The sequence below is a fragment of the Podarcis muralis genome, chromosome 9 (assembly GCF_964188315.1).
Source record: "Podarcis muralis chromosome 9, rPodMur119.hap1.1, whole genome shotgun sequence".
Classification (NCBI taxonomy): domain Eukaryota; kingdom Metazoa; phylum Chordata; class Lepidosauria; order Squamata; family Lacertidae; genus Podarcis; species Podarcis muralis.
In genome coordinates this window covers 56,392,948-56,406,182 of record NC_135663.1, presented here as the reverse complement: position 1 = coordinate 56,406,182, position 13,235 = coordinate 56,392,948, and the positions used below count along the sequence as shown (strand labels likewise).

At 40.0% G+C, this 13,235-nt stretch overlaps 1 protein-coding gene across 1 annotated transcript in view; it reads right to left on the bottom strand.

Annotated features, from left to right (window-relative positions):
* Positions 1–13,235, bottom strand: part of TUSC3 (tumor suppressor candidate 3) — a 128,339-nt gene that overhangs the window by 46,305 nt on the left and 68,799 nt on the right. Inside the window, exon 6 of the mRNA XM_028743697.2 lies at positions 12,303–12,392. Within this exon, the coding sequence (XP_028599530.2) occupies positions 12,303–12,392 (90 nt within the window). The remainder of the gene's footprint in view (positions 1–12,302; positions 12,393–13,235) is intronic.

Below are 13,235 nucleotides of genomic sequence, written 5' to 3'. Positions count from 1 at the left end.
ATAATAATAATAATAATAATAATAATAATAATAATAATAATAATTTATTATTTGTACCCCGCCCATCTGGCTGGGTTTCCCCAGCCACTCTGGGCGGCTTCCATAGAAACCAAAGATACAGTAAAATATCACAGATTAAAAACTTCCCTGAACATGGCTGCCTTAAGATGTCTTCTGAATGTCAGGTAGTTATTTATCGTTTTGACATCTGATGGGAGGGCGTTCCACAGGGCGGGTGCCACTACCGAGAAGGGCCTCTGCCTGGTTCCCTGTAGCTTTGCTTCTCGCAATGAGGGAACCGCCAGAAGGCCCTCGGCACTGGACCTCAGCGTCCGGGCAGAACGATGGGGGTGGAGACGCTCCTTCAGGTATACTGGGCCGAGGCCGTTTAGGGCTTTAAAGGTCAACACCTGCACTTTGAATTTGAGTTAAGGTGAAGGTTGGTATGGGGGGGGGGGAGTATACAGCACCACTCGCTTTATATTTGCATGGTTTCCCATGCTGAGAAATATCATATCTGTTTGTTCACTCTGAAAATATATTGTTCCCGAACTCAAAATGTAGCAAGGCTGCCAAGGAGAAAGCAACTTTTAGAAATTTCAGGGAGTGAAATGCAAAGCTAACTGCTTAAATATTGCAGATGTCAGACCATTCTGATATGCTTCTATTATTATGGTTATTGTTATTGTTGTTGTTTGCTGTTGCTGTTATTATTTGTGCATCACCCTTTATCCATAGATCTCAACATAAAATTACAATATAAAAGACACAAAAGACAAAAATAAGAACAAAAACAAACCAATAATCCTCCCTCTCACAACACATTCCCCTTACTTTTCTCTTTCTGGAAACAGGTCCTGGCCTTGGACATTTCATTTATTTAAGCATTTAACAGAAGCCTCTCACATTGTATTCCCTTTAAGGCTTTTAATTTGAAGTTGGGGCTACATTTTTATCCCACAAAGCACATGGCAATCTGAAGTATGAAAAAGATTTTCATTCTGCTCCTTTCTGCATTAATCATGCTTAGGCCAAGGTTAGCAACAGTACAGGAGTTGGTGTAATAAAACTGGAGGAAAGTGTGTATCCATCAAGCTTCTGCCTTAAAGTGAATTAAAATTACTGAATGCTCTTAGATTTAGCCACACAGAGAATACTTTGAGGCCTTTAAAAAAATATATCTACTAGCTGAACCAAGGACACAAGCACAAACCATCAATGTGCTCTTTGCATATACCCTTACAGGTTACTGGGAAACGATAAGGTCTGAATAATTTATCAATAAAAGCATCAAAATTGACTGTATGAATGCAGAAAGCTACATTGATCGCATCAACCTCTTCATACTATATAGTAGGGACAAATGGATACTGGCTTGGTACTGTTTTAACTGCCACAGCTTCAACTAGAAGATCCTGAAAACTGTGATATTGTAGCCATGAAGGAAGGAGCTGGCAATCACCCCGATTCTCAACGCAAAGGGAATGATGGTAGCAAGTGTCAGAGACTGCCTCCAGGTCCCAGCTCACAGAGGACCAACGCTAGCCAGCGGTAATGTACAAAAGTCTTTATTGAAGTATAGTATCCATTTTCAAACCCTAGCGTGCGTCTCTACGTCTAGAGACTAGACCGGCGAAGCTCCGTCTGACTCTCCGCCCCCTGTACACCAGCTTAAGACTCTAACCTTACTCCACCTCTTCTGTCTCTCCTTCCGCCTCTGGGTCCTACTACCCCCCGGGGTCCCTTCCTTCCTGGACGCTTCGGACGCGGACCCCTCTGACTCTTCCCCCTCCCTTCGGCGGGCTTTAGGACCTGGCTCCCTATCCGGGCTGCTCACTGCGCCACCCTCTTGTACGTTTGAACTTGGCGCGCGCGCCCTGTCTTTGACCTTCCTTTCGACCGTTTCCTCGCTCTCTGATGCAGGCGTGGCCAATCCTGACTCATGTCCTTCCGCTGACGGAGAGCTGCCTGATGCCGATACCTGGGACTCCTCCCCCCTACTGCTCTTTGGTGGAGAAGCTGGTCCCGATTTCCAACTGCTGCTCTCTGAGTCCCCTCTGGCCCCTTCTTCCTGGGGTGTTCCCCTTGGCAACCCCCTTGCTCTGACCACGGGAGCCCCTTTCTGTGAATCCTCCGATTCGCTGGAGAGACTCAGAGACCTCGGACGGCTGTCATCGCTAACATCTCCCTCGGATTCCTCCCCCTCGGTCTCTACCTCCTCCCTTTCCTGTGCCTCTGCTCCTGAGCCCCTGACAGCAAGGGTGGGAAACCTTCAGCCCGGGAGCCAAATGCAACCCCTCCAGGTCTCTCTATTTGGGCCCTTGGAATTTTCCCAGGCCACACCCCTTCTCCTTAGGCCACACCCTCACTTCCCCTGCTTTGCACCCTCCTTCAGCGTCTCTTTCCCTGACTTGTTTGTGCACTGAACTCTGATAATGCCTCTTGCTTACAGTGGTACCTCGGGTTACATACGCTTCAAGTTACATACGTTTCAGGTTACAGACTCCGCTAACCCAAAAATAGTACCTCGGGTTAAGAACTTTGCTTCAGGATGAGAACAGAAATCGTGCTCCAGCGGTGTGGCAGCAGCAGGAGGCCCCATTAGTTAAAGTGGTGCTTCAGGTTAAGAACAGTTTCAGGTTAAGTACAGACCTCTGGAACGAATTAAGTACTTAACCTGAGGTACCACTGTATCTGGATGGAGGGTAAAAGATGGGTGTGTGAATGTGTGTAGAAACTAGCCTACTGTAAAAAGGTAAAAATTACAGTTGTTGTTCCACCCACTTTTGCCTCTGGAACCACTCACCACTACCATATGACTTGCCAAGAAGAGAAAGTGGACCTCAGGCTGAAAACACCCGGAGACTATAGCCCAATTCTATCCTAACAGTTTCTTTTTGGGCCTGGTTTATGGGTGCACATTGATTTCTTGATTCCTCTATATTTAATGACACTTTTTTCTGCCCAAAGCAGGAGTGGGGCAGAAGAAGGGAGGAGATGAAGTTTGCACTTTGGCCTGCTTCCTCTTTTTCAACACTGTCACCAGGTTTGGCGGTCCTGCCAGCAGCCATCCCAGCCTTTGCAATACCCCAAAGAACAATACAATAAGTTCACCAACCACAGCCAATCACAAACAAACAATCACAGCCTAGGCCAACCCCAACCTCTCTAACCACCAAAGGAACACAAGTGAATAGTAAAGAGAACCTGCACAAGCAACGCTGACACAAAACCCCACACATACATTAAGTAAAATAGAAACATCGCCACCTGACCCCACCCCTACGCACCATGGCCCCCTCCACCTCTTTCCCCCTTTTCTTCCTAATGTAACACTACAGTGGTACCTTTGGTTATGTACTTAATTCGTTCCGGAGGTCTGTTCTTAACCTGAAACTGAGACACCACTTGGGGGCTAATGGGGCTTCCCACTGCTGCCGCGCTGCTGCCACACGATTTCTGTTCTCATCCTGAAGCAAAGTTCTTAACCCGAGGTACTATTTCGGGGTTAGCGGAGTCTGTAACCTGAAGCGTCTGTAACCTGAAGCATATGTAACCTGAGGTACCACTGTACTGTAATGTTTCAACAAATGAAACTGATCTGTAGAAAATGTAACTTGAAAAAAAAAGACATTGCACATACTTTAGTAAACCAAGAAATCTTTAATAAAAATATGTTAAAAAATAAACTGCTCCTAAAGAGACATAAAAACACACACACAAATGCAAATGAGGTACCAAAACCAGGGTATTTGGGGTCAGCTCTACATAATATAATGTGGGAAGGTATTAAAATTCTATCAGTGATGGGCCATTCACACATTTAATAATTTTGTGTATTTTGTACTCACTCAGCAACTGTTCTTTGAGTGACATGCAGTCAATCAACTGACCAACCCATCATACAAAAACATTTCAGGAATAAAACAGAGATAAAATGATCAGATTTTAAACCCATGCAACTTATCACTTGATGCTGAAATTTATGAGAGATCAACATACATAAGTGGACTAGGTCTTTGAGTGAGGCAAATGTTTATGCAGCATGCATGTTCAAATAAGGCTTAAAATACCCAAACAATGAAAGTTAACTCCCCCAAACCTTACAATTCTATTTGAGTTGCACCTCATCTAAAAGCAATGTCCTGACTTTATATCACAAGTCCAATATTATCACTCAACTAATATTTGAACCACATTAAGTCCATTTCAGTTTATGCAATGAGAAATTGGTTACACTAAAAAAACACTGATAATGCTGTTATCTTTTCTATTCCAGCAAATATAACCTCAAAAGGAAGCCTCCTCTATTCACAGTTCAAAATCTTCATGAGTACATGCATTATGATTCTGACATTTCTATGAATGATAAGAGACCGAAAGTCGCAGAGAAAGTTTGAAGGTTATTCTTTTAATTGTCTTGTGTAAAACTAGTACTTTTAATACTGTGTGATGTACCCTATCAGACATGAATGTTCTGGGGGAGAAATTCGCTTCGTTTTGATGGAATTAAAATGCAACCTCTATTCACTTGAATCTGCTCTCATCTCTTTTGCCAGACCTTACCCAGTGATAACAAAAGCATGAAGAATAAGCAAACGTGCATTTTCAAAATGAACAGAGGAAACATTACAACTGAGAATATATCTTTTTCAAAAGTTGACTTAAATGGTATTTTTATAAAGAGAATATCTAAGGACGAAGCAACCCAATTTGATTCCATGTTTCATTATGCATCTAAAAAGATTCATGCTCTTTAAAGAAATGCTGTATAGTTTTTGATCAAAGTAGCCTCAAAGTAGCCTCAATTTATACTTCATCTGGGCATCATCAATACTGGCCACAGATTCGATGAAATTCTGGGGTTACCGCCAGTCTCTGACAGTTTTAACCATAACAGAAGCCTCAGACTTTTAGAAATGTGACAGAAATAGCCAACATTATTTTCATCCAAAGCATTGAGATAATTAGGATGATTCGTCCATTTCAGGCCGGGACCCCACAAAGCAACATATTCCAAGGTTCAATTCACTCATGGGAAATGGCCAATCATTTTTTTCTTCATGTAATTTCTCTCCTGTGTGGATTTGCATAGAGAAAACTCTTTGCAAATGGGCTTGGATATGAAAACTACCTACAACAGTTTCCATGACCACGGCAGCTGCAGAATGTGTTGCTACAATGGCGGAAATGGCCTTCGGCTCTCAGTGTACAATCCAGTTCACACAAAAAATGAAATATGTATTCAAGAGTGTGCAAGTGTGTGCGAGAGAAAACAAGTATGTGAATGCTAGAAAGACAAATCTCACACTCAGACATTGTCTGTTAAAATGCTGGCGCAGAACACTAAGGTTTTAATGCACCCTAGAGAACATTTCCTTTCCCCCCAGTGATACTATGTATACACCAAGTGCAAAAAACAAGAATCTTGGTGACCATGGAACAATTATGTTGAAGGAATGTAATAACTGATTATCTCCTTTAAAGCCTTTTTTGAGGTTTTTTTCTATTACACTTGCACTAAAGTAGATAGCTAGACAAATGCCATGGGGCACACTATAGGATTAAGCAAAAGAAATCCATGCAGTAATGCTGACTATGACCTTGCAAAGTCAACATTTTCTTTTCCTTCTTAATGACTTAAACCATACTTAATTTTTATAACAATTCTGAAAAGACACATATTAAGTTAACATTAATATATTGTGAACTGACTTTCAGAATGCAGCAGATTTCAAAACCTGCCTAAACGAGAGCCACCCAGAATAGATGCTGAGAAAACGGGAAACTGCTTGATCACCATTTAGTCTGAAGATCTGTACATTTATAGTAGTAAGATTCTATTCTTTCAGATCACGCAGAATCCCAAGTTAGATTACAAAGTTAAAAAAACAAAGCAATAGTAAAAAAACCATTAGACTATCAAAACAGTAGCATTAAAAGCCCCCCAAACCATACCCAAACCATACAACCCTGGCACAACAGTATGCCCATTGTTCATGAAAAGGAGGTAGCCATCAGATGGAAAATGGCCTCTCTCAAAAGAACATTCCAAAATTGCATCATCAGAGACTGAGAGGCACACTGGTTCTGATGAACACAATGTTGGCAACCCCTTGTTTATGACATGATTTGACACCAAGAGGATATATCATGCTTGCTTGTGGGAACAATACAGTCATACCTCTTGTTACGTTTGCTTCAGGTTAAATCTTTTCAGGTTGCATCCTGCAGCGACCCGGATGTACCAGAAAGGGTTACGCCGCTCGCACATTCGTAAACGCTCAAAATGACATCACGTGCATGCGCAGAAGCGGCGAATCGCGGCCTGCGCACGCGCAGATGCGGAGTGCGTTCTGCTCATGTTGCGAATGGGGCTCCAGAATGGATCCTGTTCACAACCAGAGGTACCACTGTATCCTCTACCAGTAAACTGAACACAAGCCACCACTTCATTGACTTCAAAGTAGCTCAACATCAGAGAGATATTTCATTCTGAAAACCATATTTTATTACTTTGGAGAACGTTGAAGCCCACCAGATATGCCTCAGCAAGAAATTAACGTTCTCTCATTTAGAAGAGACGACATCAGCTGCAGAATTTATAGGGTACATAAACTTTCACATTAACAAAATTAAATTGGAATGTTAATATTTCATTAAAGGAAATAAAGAGCAAATGCCACCTTTTATGCAGTAGCGAAAGAACAGAAAGAATACAAAAGACAATTTCTCTAGTGACCTATATCTTTTTTATTGCAAAAATACAATGTTATAGAAATAGGAAATTATATAGAGACTTGATTCTAGAGTGCTGCCTGACACAATGGCCAACTCAATCCACTGGACTATACTTTGCTTCCAACATAAATCAGTTTCCTCCCGCTGCAACTTTAGGTCAGTGCACATATATCTACTTTATGCATTCCTGAAGGACTGGACTAGCCCAGTTAAGATTCCAATTCATTCCCTGTAAACAGGATATAACAATATAACCAAGATTTTTCCATTCTCATGCTCACAGCTAGCATGCTTTGAATCTTCTCAGTCAAGGGATCCATACAAGAACTTAGTGATAGTTGGGAGGGGGGGTGGTAGTGTAGCTTAGGAAGCAGATATATATCAGTGGTAGAGATGAAAACAAGGTCAAGCTTGATAAATTGGATGTTTCGCTTACAAACTAGCAATTTTTATGGAATGCAAGTGTTGCAACTGCTAGCTTTTCTGGCAAAATAAAGCCCAAAATGTTCCATATATTGTAGCATTGTTTTAACAAGCTGAAAGTCAAGGTGCAAGCTAATTTAGCAAGGCTCACTTGTAATGCATGAATTTATAATGGAACAAGTGCATAACAGACTATCTTGGCAAGAGAAGTCTCATTAACTATAATGGTGCAACTAATTTAACCATTTTCACCTTATACTAGCTTCCCAGTTTATCAGATGAATGAGAACAGCATTACTGTATTTTACAGAATCCAATACCAGAAGCGACATTTCTAGTAGGAGCATAAACAAGCACCAAATAAATAATAGATGGATAAACATGCTTCTTTTTCTTTGATACAAGAATTTACAAAGACGTGGTCTCTACTTTTCTTTTCCTAGAGCAATTCTCAAGCAACAATATCTTTGAAATACAGGCCACTCCAGAATATAAGGGAAAGCTAACTCTGTGTTAGATCTGCCCTGCCACCACCCCTGATATTCTGCACACACAGCACAAAAGACTTCAAGAACTTTGACTTTAAACAGAGACACAAAATTATATTTCACAAATGTTAAATAATTTCAGCTAGGGAAATAGAAAGGGCAGAAATAAAAGATCGACTGTGCATTTTGAAGTTTTCCAAATGAATGGACCGTTTTATGTACTTTTAATTATTTATTTATTTTGTAAATGGAAAAGTCACCGTAATTTATTTTGTCCCCTTAGAACAGGCATACTCAGACTTTGTTCCAGTGAGATGTTATTTCATTAAACTTTATGACCTTCAACCACACATCATTATGGCTTTCTTATTGCCCTTGACAGAGAATGGAAGTTTTCCCTCCAACATTCAAAGCATTCTACTAACAGAGCTGGATTGTCAACCATTTGTCATAGTTGATAATGTCCAGAATGTCCTCATTAGTTAACTGGATATTTAATGCAAGTGAAAAATTGTTTCCTTGCACTTTATCTAGCCTATTTTTTTTATCTGGAGCTACACACTTTCTCTGAATGGGCTGTATCCAACTAAGTTAGAGTAGAACTACTAAAATTAATGAACTTAAGGCACACATGTCCATTAATTTCAATAGGTTTACTCTGAGTAGGCCTAACATTGGATACGTAATTTTATGCAACCGTGCCTTTACTTCTGGGGATGCTGTGAATCCTACAGAAATATAATAAGCTTAGGCAGTAATTAAAACTGAAGCACTTTGTCGCACATATACCAGCTTTCCCCACATTCAGAGCATTGCAAATATTTGAATTTTGGCACTTATTGTTCTTCCATTGTTAACAAATTGAATTTGAAATGTTATTACCCCTGTAAAGGCTCAACATTGCCGTATTTGGATGACTCTCCGTGGTTTCATAAACAATGATTTACAAAGTCACGGGCAAGCACTGAGGCTCCTCCTTCGCACTCCCATTCTTGCTTTGTGCACCAATGTTCATGAAAATATTCTGGCTTGCATCAATCAGTAGAATGTTCCGGTGAATCACCAGGCACACAGGGCTTAAGTTCTTTTTTTTCTATACGTACTTGATAATTTCTGGACATTTTAAAATGGAATGTTTTCTAATTCCAGACTTTGTGGCTATTTTCTGGAGTCCCCTGGCAAATTTAACCTAGTTGCCACAGGCAAAAGCACCCCAAAGGAAGAATTGTGACTGCTCTTTACCACCACGGCCTTCATCTCCATTGCCCTCCAGAACACACACACACAAAGAACAGAACAGAGGGGATAGTTTCTAAGCCCAAACGCCAAAATGATGGCATACTTACTGTTTTATGCTCTAGCTGAATTACTAAGCATTTGAAACTCAGTGATGCTGAACTGCAATTTCTGTGCTACAAATGTTGGCGCTTGTAAGGAGAATACAGGAGGGCAATAGCGTGTGCTAGACTTTATGGTGCTTGAAAATAAAATCTGTTATTTAAAATTATTCTGAGAAGTTTGTCTTTTTTTTCAGTTAGAGCAACCTGAGAAAATCACATTGTTTACAGTATCAAAAAAGCCCCACCTTAACCCCAGCGGAAGGTTAAGAAATCCTTTAAAATGTCAAAAAATAAAATAAAGAAATGGCTTTAGAATTGCTACGAGTTTCACTTCACCCCTACCTAGCTTGAAGGGCCATTTGCCGCTTCTGCTGCAATAGATGAGCATGGCTGCCTCTCTGGGAGATGCTATGAGAGGGATAGCTCTTATACACTGGGCTGCTTCTGGACAGTGATGACAATTAACATATGAACATGAACTGTGCCAGCCACCCTTCAATGTCTCCCAGAAGGAACAGCGCCTAAGCAAAAGACTATCACTATTAGAGGACTGACAACACATCATAAGATGTCGAGAAAAAGGCAGAAAGTAATGAAAATAGGTCTCCTTAAATTCCTCCTCCGGGACAGAGAATCCAAACCGAATCTATAAAAACTTACATTTTATTAAACACACACACACAAACCCTCATTTAATTGTTAGCATCAGTTGTCTGCTCTCTGCTATTTCTCACCTTTCTGTCACTCCATATAAAAGGCATCATAAATTAAATACTGAAATGGAGTAATGAAAAATTCTGAGCTGTTCTAAACACAGTGTTTTAGTGACACAGTTATTTATTACTTCCTTCGTCAAAGTTCTGCATAACAAAGCTGCCAGACCAAATGTGTCATTTTATGCCATCCATCAGCAACTATCCTCCCGTCACCAAGTAGATCAGTCATCAAATTCAGTCCATCACTTTTTTTTCTTACTCTAATTAAGATATGAGGTATCAAAGAAAATTAAGAATGGATTTCCTCTTGCAAGACTAAGCAAATTATTCTTCATTAAACAGTAATGAGAATGCATGAAAATGGTGGGAAGTTCAGCTCGCAGGAAGGGGGAGGGACAGATCCCATTTTTGTAAACTACCAACTCAATGACTTGTGGATTTCCCCCCCTAAAAAATATAATACTTTTTGCTTTCTTCAAAGAACAATTCAAGAATGCAGCCCATCTCAGACCTTCTGTGTTTGGTGGGAAACAAGGTGAAATGGAGGTCTTTATGTCAAAGCCCTGACATTTGTTTTCCTGTGACAGTTTCTCTTACTATCTTTCATATCAGTCTTACTTCTTTTCTTCCGCTTCTGTATCCCAGCAGGAAGTTCAAAGAGGATTACACTCTAAAAACCATGTCTATACACCCAACACAGAAAACAAAATCCCAAGAGCCATCTGAGATTCAAATCACCCTTTGAAGTCAAAAGCATGATTATCATTATGCAGATAGAACGCACCTCCTGGGACTTGATTCATTACAAATGATGAAGAATTTACAACAGCTGAACCAAGGGATCATCCACTAAGTTATGCAAATCTATTTACAATGTTTCCCAGTATCTTTTAAACCCTCCATCCTAGCGACACTTCACTTCACTTTAACCAGAACCTACTCCTTCTTCATCACAGCTTCCTGCTCAGTTTGATTCAGGAGATACTTTTAGAGAGGTTCCAAAATGCAGGACAAGGCAAAGGAAGAGCCCTGCAAACCAATTAATTTTGTATGTCTTCTTTTAAATTACTATGTTTGATGAAACAAAACTAGCTCTCACCACTGAGGGAGACAGTTATAACAAAAGTGTATATTCAGCTTTCTGTGTTTTCCAGTTATCACACACTGTTTGATGAAACAGGTGATGTTCTGAAAAGGGGCTGAACATTTCTAAAAGAAGTAAGAGTAGCACAGACTATGTGAAGCATAAACAACAAGCTACTTCCATCTTCCATAACCACATATGCTAATGTTTACAACATGCTTAAGGTCTTGATACTCGAATGCAAAGTCTCAAAGAACTTGAGACCAGGCTACCTCTGAGAAAGCCTTACCTTATCTATACTTTCCAGGTCACCAAGCCTTGGGACAGTCACTCTTAGAAGGGTGTTCGCTCCTGAGATTAGTCTCGTGTCCACTAAAACCAAGGCTTTTAGTGTGGCAGCACCTGCCATCTGGAATGTGCATCAATGCACATAAAAGCCAGGCGCATAAAAGCCAGGCAGATAAAGCATTGTTAAACAGGCAGCTGCTTAAAACCCAATTATTCACCAAGGCTTTCCCTGAGAGGTGATGCAGCTATGTTTACTATTAGATTCTGATGGATTGTTGAATGTTGCTATGTTTAATATAAGTTGTTTATTTTAAAGTTATTGTGACTCTTATATTGGATCAGATTGTTACTATTAATGTTTGATGTTTTATTATGTTTTTGTGTCTTGGAAGCCGCCCAGAGTGGGTTATTAATGAATTATTATTATTATTATTATTATTATTATTATTATTATTATTATTATTATTAGATCAACTGAATCAAACAAGGAAGCTGATCAACTGAATTGTAATATATTTTGTACTTTTAAATGAATGCATTTTTGTTATTTTATACAGTTTGCTGCCGTTTTTTTCTTTTTAATAGACCTTTTTGCAAATAAATAAATTGCAAACAAATAACCCATGCAATTAACATTTGCTACACCTAGGCTGCATTTCTAAACATATTTACCAGGTCAAAAGCCTCTCCAGACACTCTATGCATAAATAAGTATAGGACTGAACTGCTGGAAAAACTTCATGACATGAGCTGATTAGAATGAAGCTGGTAGTCCAATTTTCTTTCCAAAATCTTGACACTGTAGAAGGTGCTCACCCTTAGATAAAGCCTCCTGTCATCTCTTTGTATAACATGTGTGCACACACATACTAAAAAAGTTTAAAACCTCACTAAAGATTTATAGGGAGAGTGGAAAGCCATAATTAGTATGCAGTCTGTCCATCTGCTGGTATGGCTAGAAGACAATTGGTAGAAGCAATTTTACATGAACTTTGGTTACAGATGAAGCATTTGCTTATGTTCACTGCACATTCCTAAAAAATAGTTTCATTAAGTTCATGTGTTATCAAAAGCATGTACTAGACACAAGTCTTTTGAAAAAACTGCCCCGAAGGTAAATAATCGTCACTTATTTTCATACCCTATTCCCCTGCAACTTGAATTTATAGGCCCCTGTGATGACATCATTCTTTTTATACAGTGGTAGAATAAGAGAACTTACCACTTGCCCATTCTGAGGATTTTTATGAGCATAAGGGGGCCCACGAATGTGATTCCACATCTGGCCAGAAGTCATAGCGAAAACGACACACTGCAAAAAGAAAAAGAAAAAGATGCTATTAATAGAACAAACAAAAGAAAGAAAGGGGGGAGCTCTTAAGTTTGTATGCCCAGGAAATATATCCCAATAATCAAGCGGCGTATATTTTCAAAACAGATTACAGTGGTACCTCTGGTTACGTACTTAATTCGTTCCGGAGGTCCATTCTTAACCTGAAACTGTTCTTAACCTGAAGCACCACTTTATCTAATGGGGCCTCCTGCTGCCACTGTGCCGCCGGAGCACGATTTCTGTTCTCATCCTGAAGCAAAGTTCTTAACCCGAGGTACTATTTTTGGGTTAGCAGAGTCTGTAACCTGAAGCGTATGTATCCTGAAGCGTATGTAACCTGAGGTAACACTGTACTAAAGTTAGGATATTACTTAAGGTAGGTAAAGGCAGGAAGCAAAGAGAAAATATAAAGCGGTATAGGAAAAAAATGAATAATAATAATAAAATGGGCCTTCAAAGATTAGTTCCTCGGGGGGGAAAATAAGGTAATGCTTTAAGTTTATAGAATTGCTTGCTTGTGGGATGAAGAATTCAGCCTGTCTCTAATGAATTCACTTGTGGGGAGAGGGGGAGGAAACCAAACTCCAGTATTTGAGGAGGGGTGTTGTCAGCTAGAGTAGTTGTGTCATCCTTAAATGATCCAATTGGAAAGCCAGATCTGAAAGTAACCAACACTTCACAGGCCAATTTGATAGGTGGCCGTGGCCACCCACTTGTCATTCACCTCCCATCATATAGTGTCAAGTGATTAAGGTTTGGCTGCAAAACCAGGCAGGGGGACAGAAAAGGATGCCAAGTTCAAAAAAATGCAGCATTTGGACT